At 31.4% G+C, this 16,350-nt stretch overlaps 2 protein-coding genes across 2 annotated transcripts; both read right to left on the bottom strand.

The window, feature by feature from the left end:
- Nucleotides 1–2,674: 2,674 nt before the first annotated feature.
- On the bottom strand, nucleotides 2,675–3,827 carry LOC118033377 (chlorophyll a-b binding protein P4, chloroplastic). The gene is made up of 3 exons (XM_035038333.2): nucleotides 3,530–3,827; nucleotides 3,028–3,443; nucleotides 2,675–2,953 (listed from the first exon to the last, which is right to left on the bottom strand). Exons 1-3 carry the CDS (start codon nucleotides 3,730–3,732, stop codon nucleotides 2,817–2,819), a joined length of 756 nt encoding a protein of 251 aa, XP_034894224.1. The 5' UTR covers nucleotides 3,733–3,827; the 3' UTR covers nucleotides 2,675–2,816.
- Nucleotides 3,828–9,744: 5,917 nt separating this feature from the next.
- LOC118033380 (ribulose-phosphate 3-epimerase, chloroplastic) lies at nucleotides 9,745–16,350 on the bottom strand. Its single transcript, XM_035038337.2, has 9 exons — nucleotides 16,152–16,350; nucleotides 12,884–12,998; nucleotides 12,490–12,630; nucleotides 11,973–12,086; nucleotides 11,514–11,592; nucleotides 11,002–11,111; nucleotides 10,842–10,898; nucleotides 10,193–10,262; nucleotides 9,745–10,084 (listed from the first exon to the last, which is right to left on the bottom strand). Exons 1-9 carry the CDS (start codon nucleotides 16,274–16,276, stop codon nucleotides 10,035–10,037), a joined length of 861 nt encoding a protein of 286 aa, XP_034894228.1. The 5' UTR covers nucleotides 16,277–16,350; the 3' UTR covers nucleotides 9,745–10,034.

Raw genomic sequence — 16,350 nt, 5'->3', positions numbered from 1 at the left:
CCATTCTTTTGTCTAAATTAACTAGAGGATATGGTATTGCACCATCACTGGAAGGTAATAGAATGTGTTTAATGACTTAACCATAAACAAGTTTTAACTATGAAAGTATATGAAAGGTAGTGTGGATCTAAACACTACTTGAAAGATCTAAAGAATAAGCTACCTCACTAATGTTATCAATAATCTTGAAAGGGCTATAAAAAATGACATAGCTTCTTATTAGTATGTTGTACCATTGATCCTTGATGATAAGCTTGTAACTTGAGATATAACTAGTTTATTTCATATCAATACGATGTTTATCAACCAAAATTTTCATATGTTTTTAAGTATATTGGAAATGAAACTTAAGCAAATCCCAATATAGTTTCTTTCTCACTACTATTAACAATAGTATTACAATATCATATTAGAAGACATATTATATAAAACAACATAATCTATTTTGATTAATTCTTACAAATTCTCTAATTCAATCAAAATTTATAGCATCAAATACTTCAATTTATACCTAATTGCTTTCATTGCATAAAATCCTCTAATTATCCTAAATTGTTTTAAAAAATCAACATAAAACCCTTTTTCTTGTAATTTAAACCTAATTGATATAATTAATTGTTTTAATTCACACCTAGTTGTTTCAATTGGATAAAATTCCCTAACTATCCCAATTAGGCCTAAAATTCAATTTAAAATCCTAATTGAAACCTAATTGAAGTAATTTATAACGTCAATTGATTTGTTTGATAACTAATTGCTTCAATTAAACAAAATCCACCAAAGGATCAATTATCCTTTCTAGGACATTCAACATAAAACCCTAATTGATTTAAATTCAACTAAACCCTAACATAACACAATAAATCCATTTAGTGATCACTTCAATCCTAGTATAATCATGAAATAACAACCAATTTCACAAAATTAAAAGTGAGATAGAGTGCTTAACTTGATTTGTTTAAATGAAAGCGGTGGAAGTGGAAATGGTGGTGCATTAGGTGTACAGTAATAAATTCACCATAAAAGTGAGAGCCCTTTTAATTTAGGAACAAAAATTAAGAAAGATATTCAATAGGTTTAGATAAGGGGGTTGTTTGCGTGATAATGAACAATATTTTCCAACTATTCATGCATCTTGTTGAGAGTTTTTAACAATTTAAACTAAGAGTTTTCATTTATTGATGAGGTATCTATAGTCTTATTAGGTGGGTGTTATTATTAAACCTCTAATTAGGCAATTTAGGAAATGAGTAATGACACTCGAATTCATAATCTTCATTTGTTTATTGATTGTTGGAGTCTCAGAATAGAAAAATATTAAGATGACATCCTTTCTTGTTCAAAAACTCGGGTCTTTAAAATCCAAAGTTTAATATGGATGCAGAAATGGGTTTTTGAAACCCAAAATCAAAATAAACAAATATTGAAATACGAGAGGTTAAAACATGAGATCCTAAATCCTAATATAAACATGCATGTCCTATAAATAAAAAGATGAGCCCTTAACCATTAAGAGATTCCTACAAAACAAAGATTTAATGAAAACATAATTAGATATAAAATAAACAAGGAAAGAAAATTAAATCATATAAATAAAATAAATAAATAAAGAGGCCTTTATTTAGTTTATATTGGATCTAAAACCTAAACTCCATATCACATCACACAATTAAACAAGATAGGATTTGAACCTAAGACCCAAAATCACCTAAAATTAATCAACAATTACAATAAAGTGCAAAAAATTAAGTAATATAATTCAATTATTATATAAACTATACTATGGTCATATCTAATAGGGTCAAGCACATTTATTAAAATAGAAAATCATAACTCTAATTTAAAAAAATCCTAGAAACATATGAAATCATATATATTTTTCATACTCAAGCGATAACAAAAGAGAACTTTATTATCAAGATTCAAATGGCTTAAGGAGAAAAAATATTTTTATATATAGAGATTAGGGTAAATTACAATAACATCGTTATGAATCTCATAAGCTATCTAAAAATATAAAAATTCAACACAAATCCCCTTTTACATCCAAAAGTCCTTAATCAATATTTAAAAAATATAGTAAGATTTAAAATAAATTAATAAATTATAGGATGAATATTAAGAAAATTAAACCAAGATTGACCAAAATTAAATAGTTTATCCATGTACTAAAACAATAATCATGTCCATTTTGTTATATTCTTTCTTTAGTTTCACAAGTTTTTTTTTTTTAAAAAAAACATTATCATTTTCCAAAAACAATGAGGAATATTTTAGCTGAAAAAGGAGATTTATGTATAATTTCTTAAACGTAAAAAATATTTTTATATGTTTAAATTTTGAATGATACCTTAAAGAAGTTGTTGTAATTTACAATAAATCATATCTGGAAATAAAAAGGACTAATTATGCTTCATCACATATTCTTATAATCTTTTATGAGCTTTATAGAATAAAGAAGATACAAAAATGGGTTTGATATATATTAAGTGAGGTATTAGGGAGTGAAAGAAACATAATTCATGACAATTTGATGATTAATGTTTTGATATATCAAACAATCATCTTCAATTTAAAAGTCATCTTATATTAACTTCAACACAAACATTTTCATTAAAAAAACATCATAAATTAGCATTTTCACACACACACACACACACATATAACAAAAAAATAAAATAAAGATCAATCTATGTGAATCATAATGCCACTTGTTCCCCTGTACATTGAAGTTTACTTGTTTTACATCGATACACAAATTTCATTCAACCATGTAAAGAAACAGACAAGATGACTCCAATTCATCTCCGATGAATTTAGTTACCGCTAAATGTTTGGACGATGGTGTTGTGCCACGGGTCTGAGATGTGCTGCAAGAGGTTCTCGAACGGCCCTTTGCCGGTCACATTGTGCTGAATCACAAATCCTAAGAATGCCAACATTGCCAATCTCCCTGTCGCATAAATCAGACAATATTAGCTTAGCCAGAAAAGTAAAAGCTCAATTAACCAGGTTTTGGATAATCACCGTTGGCAAGCTCCTTCTCTTTGGCCTCAAGAGTGGGTGCAAAGTTGAGGGGGTTGAAGATGCCGCCGGGGTACCCACATTCATTTGGAGGCAAGCTGTATTGTTTGAAGATGGGATCTTGGTTAACGCATCCTGGGTTCTTAATATCTTGCCACCTTCTTATCTCGACGTAATGGAACAGTATGAACTCGATCACGAAGAGGGTTGATGACGACGCAAAGTATTCTGCTTTGCCAGCATCATACCACTGAGGAGCATTGATGATTCCAATCTTTGTGAAAACCTCTGGCAGTAGCATTCCTGCAACGCCCAACATGGCCCAACGACCATTCACAAGCTCAGCCTGAACGAACCATCTCAGGTTCTCGGGGTCCTCAGCAAGCCCGAGTGGGTCAAACCCATTATCACCTGGAAGGCTGAGTCATACAATACAAGGTTTCAGTCAATGCTAATTGAGAGCATTAGCTAAGAGAAAAGCTATTAAACATGTTTTCTTTTTCACCTGCCATTTAGATAAGATGGAGAAGGCAAACCAGGTAACCACTCTCCTTTCTTGGCTTCAACCTTGAAGTTAGGAGATGACGATGCCACTGGTTTGATGGACAATTCTCTGGTCAGTTTACTTGGAGCCCCAGCGAGAAACCTCGACTTATAAGCACATGGCCGGAAAACGGCAGCAGAAGCTTGTGTTGAGACGGTGGCCATTCGTTTTCTTTTCTTTCTTCCTTTCTTTGTCGTTTGATTTTTGTTCCCCTTCTACCCGAGTTCCGGCAGGGACAGAGGAGGGTCTTGACTAGTTTTGTAAGCTAAAACATGACTTTATAGCTCAATTTCATCTCAGAGGAACACTTGTGGTTCTTGTTCTTTGTTAAAAATTGACGGTTGATGTGGTTGATTTTATTAATCCAACGATGGAAATGTGCTTTGTGCGTTCGGATGGTCCAACGGGAGCAGCAGGGGCTTATCCCTTTATCCTGGTGAGATATCCACATATCGATTGCTATGTTTGCTGTTGGCTGAAATAAGATCCTGTGGGGCCCCCTTTTTGAATATTGGTGATATCAATGGGAAGACGAATCTGCCACCTTGGATCATATGCAGCCAATAAATGCTTCCCACATGGCTAGATGAAGTACCATCTTATCCAAGCCAAGCGACAGATAGATCATCCGTAGAAATACTTCGTTACTATTTATTAAAAAAAAAAACCTAAAATTACTGAGTGTAGACTATAAGTATATTTATCGCGGATTTTAATAGTTGAGTGACAATTTTAGCCCTTGATTTGTTGGCTGCATGAATGGTCCTAGGAGGGTGTTTTGGATATTTCAAGTGTTTTTTTTTATTTTAGTTGGTTTCCTTCTTTATCTAATGGCAGGTCACAATAAAATTTTGGATAATTTTTTTTTATCTCAGTTCTAAGAGATAACAAAAATTAAGGTTTAGCTAAAGAGAAAAAAAATAAAAAAAATCAAGAAAAGTTGTCACGAGACTACAAAGATATTTTTTATGTATGAGAGGCCATCCACCATTAGAAGAAAAGAACTAAAAAATTTCTTCCCCTTTCGTTCCTCTAAATAAATTTGTATCTCCTTTTTTTATCCCACATAAAAAAAACTTATATGCGATGCATTTTTTTCAAAATCCAAACTCTGTAGACATAATTTTAGGGTTTTATTGTTGGTTCTATTTTAAATCAAATTGAACGTGGAATTTACGGTTTTGAATCTGAATATGAATTTTGGATTTGCTATATTGTTATTGAATTGGGAGATTTTTATTTTATTTTATAGTATATATAGTTTGTATCCCTGAGTATATTTTTTTATGAGTTACTTTTATTTAGTCCATGCTCTTTTATTTCTTATTTCTTATATGTAGTGACTGGAGAGTGATATTAAAGATTAGATATGCTTTCTTATAATAAGTTATTTTTGTAGACTTTTAATCATTTCCTATAAAAATTTATTACAGATATTTTTGCGTTGTTTGTGTCCTTTTCCAGAAACAAATCATGTTATGCTATGCCAAATGAGTTATACTATAATTATTTGATGTCATTGTTTTTAATCTTTTTGGTTAGTTTTCTTTTTTTTTTCCATAAATAATTTTATGTTTGGTTTTGTTTATGAAATGGATGTTAACACAAGTTGTCTTCTTTGAACTTCTTTAGGTTTTGGCTAATATATAGGGTTTTCTTGGTCCTTCTGTTATGGATTTCATTAGGTTGCAATCAAGTAAGTACTTAGGATTTGAAGGAAACAATTATTCCTTTTCAAAACTGAACAAGTCATCTACCTTCTCTCATCTCTAGAAACCTTTCGGCTAAAGGCAACAACTTCAAATAAAAATTTTTGGTCCTCATTATCATATGGAAGTTATATAGTTAAAACTTATTCTTTATTTATTGACAGAACCGTGAATTCAGGGCTTAAAACTTTTAAGGCTTTGATATAGCTAAAAGAGATCCCTCGATTCCCTCCTAAGGTTCATCTTTTTTTTTGGCTACCTGTTCAGAATAGATTATGCACTAAGGAATTCTTATTTTGCCATAGTATAATCCCAATTGATCAAGTTGCTTGTATTTTTTTGTGAAAATAAGATTAAGACTTCAAATCATCTTCTCCTTTATTGAAGACCAATGTGGAAATTATGGATGAAATTCTTGGATTGGTGGGGTATTAGTGGTTGTCTTCCCTACAATATGGATGATCTATTACATTTGTAGCCCAACCTAGTGTTCGGAAAATTTCAACGTAAGGCTAAGTCTATGCTTTCTTGTTGTGTTAGCTAGAGTATATGGCTTATAAAGAACAAGGTTATCTTCAATGATGGAACTGCAACCTTCAAAGATAGTTTCTTCTTAATTATATATCGTCTCTCAAATTAGCTCAAGTTTGCAGATAAGTTCTTTATGGCTATTAACACTGATTTAATTATGGAGCCTAAAGGTATTATAGATTGATCTAACAACACCAAATCAAGACTTTAAGCATGGCATATAAGCTCCTTCAATCATGTCATTTTTTTTATTATATATCTGTTGGGTTTTTTTTTTCTTTTTGTTCGCTATTTGTTTTTATGATTCTTTTTTTGTTATTCTGATTTTCTTTTGTGTATCTTGCTTTTAGTTACCTTTTAATTAGCTCTTTTAATATATCAAGTTCTTCCAAAATAAAAGTTAAGTATTTAAGGTTTTGTTTTTCCAGCTTTGTTAATCCATGTTTGTCCTCTTTTTAAGAATTTTGTATGGTTTTCTATGCTTAATTTATAGGGTTTGATTGATAGAGGGTCTTAGGAGTATGTGACTTAGAGTATCATGCTATTATTAGTGTTTATTTTCCGTTAATGTACTAAAAATCTTTTCTTTAAACATTGTCTTGTATTGAATTTTTGACTTCATTGAAGATAATTTATTTTTGTAAATTAGACTTGCGAGTTTGGTATTGAAATTAAACTTTATTTTTCTCTAAATTAGGCTTAATTAAAGATACTAGTTGTTATTTGCTTCTCTTATGTTTGAACATTGCTTTGTTTTAGTTAACACTAGTTACATGACCCGCACGATGCTACGAGTCAATTATTTTTTACATTTAAAAAAAAAAAGTTAAGATCTAAAAGTGTTAGGTTTTTTTATAAAGTTATACCCAAGATTCTTAAGTTTGGTTGCAACGCCTAACGTGAGAGTAATATCTATAATATTAATAATAACATTAAACTTGCATGATCCAAATTTAAGTGGGTTTGGTTGTAATATCAGACCCAATAGCATTGGACGTGGGTTTAGTTGCAAGGTTGTGTCATAAAACTGTGATAATTAAATAGATTAATTAAAAAAAACAAAGAAAAAAAACCAACAGGAAGAAAAAAAACTAATGAAGAAAAAGAAAAAAAAAATATATGAATTAACTAGGTTAACCCTTCAAACCAGGTTAACACGTCAAACCTTAGATTTGCGTCGTAAAAGTTTGATAACTAAATAGGAAAAAATAAATTAATGGGTTAACCTAGAATTAACCGGGCTAACTCGTCATACCAGGTTAACCTGTCAAACCCGAAATCCGTATCATGAAAGTTTGATAACTAAATAGAAAAAAAAATTAACATTAACAATTTAAATTAAAGAAAAAGAATTAATTAAAAAGAAATGAAAAAAAAAAAATCAAAAGAAATGAATTTGGATCCAAACTGTTAATTCCGTCTTTAAGTCTTTTACATCAAAAATCAAAATGAGTCTGTAAATTGCTGTAACACAACTTTTCAGTCAGTATAGCTATATTTATAAGCGTCATGTAAGCCGATTTATCATCCTTACAAAATTTGAAATTCCTAATAAAAAAGGTCCTAAAGAAGGGACAAAATAATAAATGTGCATAATCATGGTTACATAGATGTTTTTTACAATACAACAGAAGGCATAGAAAAATTAACTTTTTTTGATATAATTAATTACCAATGGAGTTGGCTACGAGTTTCTTTGCATAAAATATGTAGGAGGTGGTCGCATATCTCTTAATATTTATTTTATGTATTAATCTTTTTATTAGAAAGAGTCTCTTTAAATTGAAACTTGATTTTGTAAAAAATTCATTAAGTTTAAAATTCAAAAAAACCCATAAATAAAAAAATTTAAAATTCTTATTCGAATTTTTGGTTCAAACTTGATAACTAAGAAGGATAAGAAATAATTTTATTTAAAAGCATCTCTATGTAATTTTATTTAAAAAAAAAAGTAAAAAAAAAAAATTTCAGGTTAACTCGTCAAACCAGGTTAACCCATTAAACCCGGGATCCGTGTCATGAATATATGATAACTAAATAAAAAAAGGGAACGTTAACAAACTGAACTAAACGAAAAAAAAATTAATTAAAAAGAAACAAAAAAAAAAATGGTTTAACTCGTCAAACCATGTTAACCCGTTAAACTCAAGATCTGTGTCATGAAAGTCTGATAACTAAATAAAAAAAAATTAGCATTAACAAATTAAATTAAAAAAAAAAAATTATGAAAAAAAAAAACAAAAAAAAATTGATAGGTCAACCTAGAATTAATTGAGTTCACTTGTGAAATCAAGGTTAACCTGTGAAACTTGGAATACATGTCATAAAAGTCAGATAACTAAATAGAAAAAAAATATTAACAAACTAAACTAAACAAAAAAAAATAATTAAAAAGAAAAAGAAAAAGCAAAAAAAAAATTATTGGCTAACTTGTCAAACCAGATTAACCCGTTAAACTCAAAAAACGTTTCATGAAAGTTTGATAACTAAATAAAAAAAATTTAACATTAATAAACTAAATTAAACAAAAAAAATTTGTTAAAAGAAAAAAAAAAAAAGAAAGAAGCAAAAAAAAAATCCCGAAATGTATATAAAAAAAAAACTAAAAAAATAAGACAACTTAAAAAAACAAAAAAAAAAAAAACAAAAACCAAAATACTCTAAGACATAGGATCAGTGTTTTAATGTGAATTGTTGCACTATGCAGTCCATAACAAAACACTGATCCTTTTTAGTATATATTACAATTCGAGCTTCTCTTGTCTTAGAGCATTACTCCGCTCAAATTGTTACATATGATACTTTGATATTGTTGTTTTTTTTTTTTTTTTTTTTATTTTTTTTTGAATAGTTATGGGACCCGTTATGGAGTTGCTATGCAGTTATAGTTAGCTTTAAACTACAGATTCATTTCTATGTATGGAAAGGATAAGACAATTTAAAATAATTTTATTTTAATATATTTTTAAGTAAAACATATTTAAACCATCATTATTATCACAACCTTAAATACTAAGTTGGTTATTGCAATTATGATCCTTGTGATTGTAAGCAATTTTCATATTGTCTTTTTCTCCGATATATTGTTACTATTTGCTCAATAGGTGGTCTCTAAGTGTTGGGAGGCTTCTAATTTTGCTAATCATTTTTTTTTGTTACGGCTATGATATTTGAGCATACTTTGTTATCGTTAGCTTTCTGGTTTAGTTGCTTGAAGAAGGTTTTTCAATCAGCTATGCTGGTTTAGAAATATGCTTTATTATTATTATTATTATTCTATTACCGCTTCCCCCACAGTTTATTATAGCTTGCATTGTGGTTTCCTATGTGTTTATCTTTCAGTGCTTTTACCTCCATTTTTGGCTGCTGCTTTTATTTTAATGATTATATGTGTTGTTTTAATCCTTGTGCATTAAATAAGGCTTTTGTTTTCTTTTCCGGTCATGCTTTATAGGTTTTTAGTCGATTATCAAAAAAAAAAAAATTATGATTTAATATTAATGAGATTATTTTTAAAAAATTACATATAAAACTAATACATAATTAATCATAAAACAAATAATAATATCATCATAAAAAACTCTAATATTCACATAAAGTTTAATATCATGTTATTTGAATAAAAGACAACAATAATTTAAATAAAAATTTATTAACCGCATACTTATGTATTAGTTTTATATGTAAATTTTTTTAAGAAAAAAATTATTTTTTTCATTTTAAACTCTATTTTCTTATTACCGCATCTCTTTATTATTTTAATAAAAGCATATTTTTTAATCATAAACACTATTTTTTAAATGAAAATCAATCATGATCTTAAAATAATATTTTAATAAAAAGTATTAGAATAATACAACAATATTTTGTATGTCATTCAAGGCAAGAAATTAAATTAATGTGATAAAATCATATAAAAAAAATCAAACAAAAAAATTTTAAAAATAAAATTTTTTTTTTATTATTATCTGCAAATACAAAGACCGCGAGCGCAAATCAATGTAAGAACCTGAACTGTTTTAAGAGCTCATTGCAGGATGATGGCACCAGAGCCAATGTGCCTATGTAATAATAAGAATGCATGTACATATTATGATGATTTTCACCCATGCCTGTTCTTGTTGTAACTTCAGAACCCACAAGAAATCTGGGTAGAGAACATACATGGGAATGGAGAATATAGATATTTGCACATTGGAAAAATCAAATCTCCTGGAAATCATGAATCAAACTGCCACTGCCTCTGGCCTTTTGCTGCTTTTGATTCCTCTTATAGCTGCAAACCAATTTAATTATATCAGACAAATATTTCAAAGCACAATCATGTACATGAATATAGTCAGTATTTTTATGCATAAGATCAGCAAAAAGTCAGTGCCCATGCCTTCAGCATAATCTGGAGCTCCAAATACAGCTGAACCAGCAACTAAAGCATTAGCTCCAGCCTCGATAACCTGCCGATATGAATGTCGATTAGTTTTGATCAATTCTATCACAAGGACGTGTATAGATAATAAATATAACCAAAGGAGATTTGGTTGTGTTTTCAATGGCATAGTATAATGGGGAAACGAAGTTGTTCAGTTGCTGTGGACAACATTGTTTCAGGTTTTCTTTCTACGGCCCTCACCCTACTCGTCTTTTAATTTCATATCTTTAAGCAAATGATTATGTGAAATATTATTTTGAGAAGTATTGGAAGTAAATTAATTTTAAAAGCACTAAGACAAGAGGGAGTCTATACAGGTTTCTTTGGAGCATTTTCTTGGCAGGAATAGCATTGAAAGTGCACCAGTAAACGGCAATCATTATATCACTTTTGAGATAAGATGTAAAAATTCTCAAAAACCCAATTTCACTTGATCAGTACCAGGAAGAAATAAAAAAATCATAACCAAACACCATCTGTACTAACATGAGTCCATCTATTCACAAGGACAGTGAAGCTGATCCAGAAATCATAATTTAGGCCCATATCTTTGTCTAAGAAAGGAAGGGGGCAAGAGAGAGAGCAAGGAGATTATATCAGGTACCTTGTATGCATTTTTTGGACCAACTCCACCATCCACTTCAATCCATGGGTTTACTCCCTGCATATACAGGCATGACATGCTAGCTTTGCACTTATGTGTAAAGAAAAAATAATATGAAGCAAATGTGCATATAGGGGTGTTCACACTCGAATGATTATACCTTTTCTACACACATTCTTCTCAACTCCGAGATTTTCTTTACTTGGCTCTCAATGAAGCTCTGCCCACCAAAACCAGGGTTGACTGACATAATCAACACCAGATCAACCACTGCAACTCGGCAAGAACAAAAAAGTCAGTATCAAATTGCTTTTCTAAATATATCATAAATCATCAAAGTGATGTAATAGTTTTTTTGTCCACTTATCCTGACCATTTACCATTCTGCCATTATGCAATACTAGTTCATTCAGGCAAACCAGAGGTCACAATGCAGGGATTCAAATTTGGGAACTTTTGTTCCTGTTTTTGTATTCTCTAAGACCATCCAAAGCAATCCTAGACAAATGTCTACGATACCTATACTCTAATTGGACAAACACCACAGAGGGGATGGAACCTTAGAGGGGGAAATTATCCCCATGACAGTCATCTTTCATAAAATCATCAAACACATAAAACTCCAAAACCAGATAGAATGGAAGTTAGAAAAGACAGGGGAAGAAAACTCACCATCAAGGACATATTCTATAGTACTCAGTGGTGTAGCAGGGTTTAATACAACGCCAGCTTTAGCTCCAAGACTTTTTATCTTGTTTGTAAGAGAAGAGAAACAAGTAGTCAAAGGAGGAACTAATTGCTCGTAGCAAATACAATAATATCAGCAATGAAATTTGATTACAATGTTATCATAATAATAGCCTTTCATGAATTTTGACTCCAATCCCTCCCCCACACCAAACACGCACACAAAGTTAAACTGCAAATATATATCTCCTATTCAGAACTGCCAATCAAAAGGCTGTAAATAGTACCCAGACCAAAATTGTATAAACTGCTATATTACTTTTCTTATTAGAGCTCGTCATGGAATTTCAGGGATGAGTTGAGACTTTGTTTTGAGATAAAACTTCCTAAATCTGATGTTGAATAGCAGAATATACAACATTAAGGATCAGATGGAAATCTTACCATATTTAGCGTTCTATGCAAATGGATGGTGGCAGACTGTTCACAGTGAACACTGACTATATCAGCTCCAGCCTTGATAAAATCTGGCACTCGTTGTTCAGGTTCCACAATCATCTGTATTGCTTAATGTTAAAAAATGGCTACCATGGGACACAATTATAAAACTGGGGAGGATGAAGAAAGACAGCCATGGGAATTAATATTTGATTATTTAGGATTTTTAGTGTTGTGTGATTATTCAAGATTTATGGTGTAATTTAGGAATATGAGGTTATTTACTTTGTACGATTATTCTAGATTTGAGTATTATCTAGGAATATTAGTGTTTATTCATATAGGATATTGACTGTTTACAAGAATAATCAGTAAATATCCTCTAGGAATAACCACTAATATTCTTAAATAATACTAAAAATCTAGACTAATCATACAACATCAAAATATCCTAATAATCAAAGACAAGTTCCCATTGATGTCTTTCTTCATTCCCAATCACTGGCATTGAAAAGAGGAGTACCAAATGCACATCCAGAGGAAGATCTGTCACGGGGCGCAAAGCATCAACCACAAGAGGTCCGATTGTAATGTTTGGAACAAAACGACCATCCATTACATCAACATGAATCCAATCACAACCTGCCAACTCCACAGCTTTTACCTGGATAAAGTGAAAACAAACTGAACCCACTCTTCCAAAAGGGTAAAACGTGCCATAGAGCCCACAGAGAACTATTCAGAGTAGCTCTTGGAAGAAATGGAGATGAGAAAAAACTACAAATCAAAATAATACAGGGCAAAGTCCATATTGGGTGCATAAATAAATATTTTCCACTTGTTTATAGAGGAAAAGATCATAATCTGAGCAATGCTAAAAAATTTATATGTTATGGTACGGAAAAGAAAAGTCAAACCTGCTCTCCTAACTTTGAGAAATTAGCAGAGAGAATAGATGGGGAAACAATGATATCACTTTTGGAGAACTTATCAACCCGAGATGTGGCCTTCACTACAGTATGAACCTTTCTCCTGCATTTACAAACCAAATTATAGCAGATATAAGAAAAGAATTGCTAATATCTGGAACTTCTTCAAGTAGATTTGATGGAGACAGGAAGAGAAAGAATTCAATTAGGAGGCACATATTTGTTTTAGTTAAACATGAATTGAATTGTATATTTAACTTTATGGGAAAAGGTTGAGCCGTTTTAGGTATAAAGGAGGTCAGATCCTTAAAAGTCAAAATCAAATGCACACACTGACATCTGTACACAATTTCTGCTTCAACATCAACCATAAGAAACCATTCTACTGAAGAAACAGTCAAAATCTTTGAAAGAAACTGCGACAGAACTATCTATCCACTTCTAACTATAGTACTTCAGCCAAACATTACTTGCCTATAGGAAGGTGGTACCGTGGTGCTTATGGCCTTTGCCAAGGTATTGGGCAAAACCAAGTAACTATGAAAATTATCCTATTTGATATAGAAAAAGGGATGGTCATGGGCATAAATTAGTAAGAAGCCAAGTTTAGCAAGTAGCTTCTGAAAAAAGCAATTGATACTTATCATATTAAGTCCAGTTATGTGTGTAAACTGATCTTTTGTTTTCTTGCACGAGGCAAGGCTTTTGTTATACTAGCTGTAAGAGGTGAGGTGAGGTTCAATTTGAAGGAAGGGGAGGTGGCGTTGCAAGCAATTGATGCCTTAAGATATATGTGCTTCCCTTGTTCACAAAGAAAATTCTTGAATTTGTTTTTCTTGAGACAAACTTTTGTAGGACTCAAAGCTTACTTTGGTGGATTATTGTACTTCAAAAAAGTCAATAACTAAAATAAAGCGTGAGTGAAGGCTAAAAAACTAAGAGACCGCTCTCTTACACTTTCAAGGAATTTTGGCCAAGTTAGAATCAGAGCAGACTCTATTCTCCCATCCTTGCACTTTTCAGCACTAGGTAAGAAAGTCGTGAGGAATGAGTTACGAGTTTAAAGTGCAAAGTTCATCAGTATGCAAAGTTTGAAGTGTATAGGTGGTATTTAGTGAGTAAGGTGATATATCTCTCCCTTGTCCCCTTTACATAAGAAAAGAGCACAAGTTATGAACTCCAAAGAGGCAAAAAAAAAAAAAAAAAACTTTCTTACATTCAGAGAATTTCAGCTAACTGGGGTTTTCCCAAAAAAAAAAAGAAGAAGAGAACTGGAGCCAAAGAGAGAGAAGGGAGAGGAGAGAGTGTTTGGAATGAATTCCAACTTTCTTTTTTCACTTGCATTCTTATGTTTAGAACACTCTCTTTCTTACTTATGCACAAATATGTGCAAAACAAATTTCCAAAGTAATAACATTAAAACATATTTGGCCATGCTGGTTCTATAATCCTTTTCTCATGATATCATCTCAATTGCCTTTGCTTATTCTTAATTTTACTTGGTGTAAAAATTTTCACATTATCAATGACTTCAAGTTTTCTATGCTGACAAACACACTTCTGTAGTTTGTATATCTGAATTTAGCCTTTTAAAGTTAACTTATTTTTACACAGTTCATATATCTGAATATTGTACAAAACTAACAATACACCAGCAAGGATTTCTTATGCAGGATTCTAGAAAAGATGCTTCTTCCTTATACATAAGAATTAGCGTCATTTCCTTATATATAGGTTGAGGTGTGACTTCTTCTATTAAAAGAGTCATGCGCCTCTTGAAAAGTGACTCTTTATTTTATTGGTGATTTTTTTATTGTACAAGACATCAATCAAACCAAGCCTTTACTCCTACAAAAGTTTTCCTCACACAAAACTCCAGAATTCTCTTCAACGAACAAGGGAAGTAATCCTGCACCTCTTGTATGAACATAAGAAGTCGCACACTACTTCTTAATAAGTATTGGCCCAACATCTTCCCTTTTGTTTTTAATAAGAATGCTTATTTTCCTTATAAATAAATCATTCTTCTCTCTTCTAAAATTACTTGAAGGAGATCACTTCTAAGGAACAAGGAAATGAGAAGGCTCGCAAGTGATTCTTCAATGCTAGAAAGGTCCTTGACTAACTAGTGAGTACTTGGGAGTTATGGCATGGAAAGCTTGAAGCATGGTTTGTCAAGTTTATTCTTGTTTAACCTTGATCTTCCTTAATTAATAAGAGTGCAAAACATGTTCCTTCTCAAGGAAACCAAGTAATTCATTAAACATTTAGTTTTCACAACACGTCACTATCTCATTGGTTGTGACACCTAATCCTATGCCTAAAAATACCTCTCCGCTTTCTCATTTGAGGACTTTTGGCCATTTTTGCAGTTAAAAGTTGAGTCAATTGGACTTTCTCTCTCTAAGAAGCTTACTGGAGACAATGAATCTTTGCTCTCAAAGTCATACCTATCTAAAGAACCCAACTGACTCAACTTAGTGCTCTACATTAGTACTACTTTTCACTAAGGATAGCCTACTCCTCCTCCCTCGGTCACTTCTTTCATTCACATTCCTATATTGATGCATCATTTTCTTGCAAGACTACCTCTGCTTCCTGCAAATCTAATCTCACCTCTTACATTAGCAAACTTCAAAGAGGATAATATAAAGCTTAAGAATGGGGATTCTTTAGCTTGGGATAGAACTTTAAACACCCACTTATATTTGAGGATTATACAAAGACTACTTGGAATGATCTAGTGGCAGAATCATAGAAAACCGATGTAAGATAATTCATGGAAACATCAACGTATGGTCATGGTGGTCTAGGACATTTAAAAAAAAGGTTGAAAAATGGCTGGAGAAATTAAATTTCTTCCATCAGCACAACAATCTTTTGTGCAGAAAATTAAAATCGGGAACTCACATGCTGTCATGCAGAGACCAGTCTCAAAAACTTAGCAAAATTGAAATCGGGAACTCACAAGTTTACTATTATACTGTCAAGCTTCTAGTTTGTCAAGTTCACAACAAAAGGTAAGCCAAATCTAATACCAGGAAAAATTGCATAGATAACGCATATTTCGTTAACGATTCTCCTGAAGCAGCTCAATTAGATAAATTCCAACATACCTTAGAATCTGAATTTCATTCGGATAAGCATAATCACAAAAAACATGAAAGAAAACCCAAATTTAAACCACTCCCGTCAACTCATCGATCAAAAACAAACCCAGTAAAATTTCAATGCAAAAATAAGAAAGAACATAGACCTGGTAAAAGTAGCGATTGAATTGGGTTGAGAGAGACGGTTTTTCTGAGGCCTAAGCGCTTCTCCGAAGCCATTGATTTGCGTTGATGAACACAATGAAGCTGATGCTGCTACTGCTGTTGACATTTCTCAACTCCGAGTCTTAAAGGAAGAAAACTAAAATGCTTCCTTTTTTTATCAGTTAGGTAGATAATGCTTAG

This window comes from Populus alba, chromosome 15 (assembly GCF_005239225.2).
Source record: "Populus alba chromosome 15, ASM523922v2, whole genome shotgun sequence".
NCBI lineage: Eukaryota > Viridiplantae > Streptophyta > Magnoliopsida > Malpighiales > Salicaceae > Populus > Populus alba.
The sequence above is the reverse complement of the archived record's forward strand: the minus strand, read 5'-3'. Positions and strand labels throughout refer to the sequence as shown.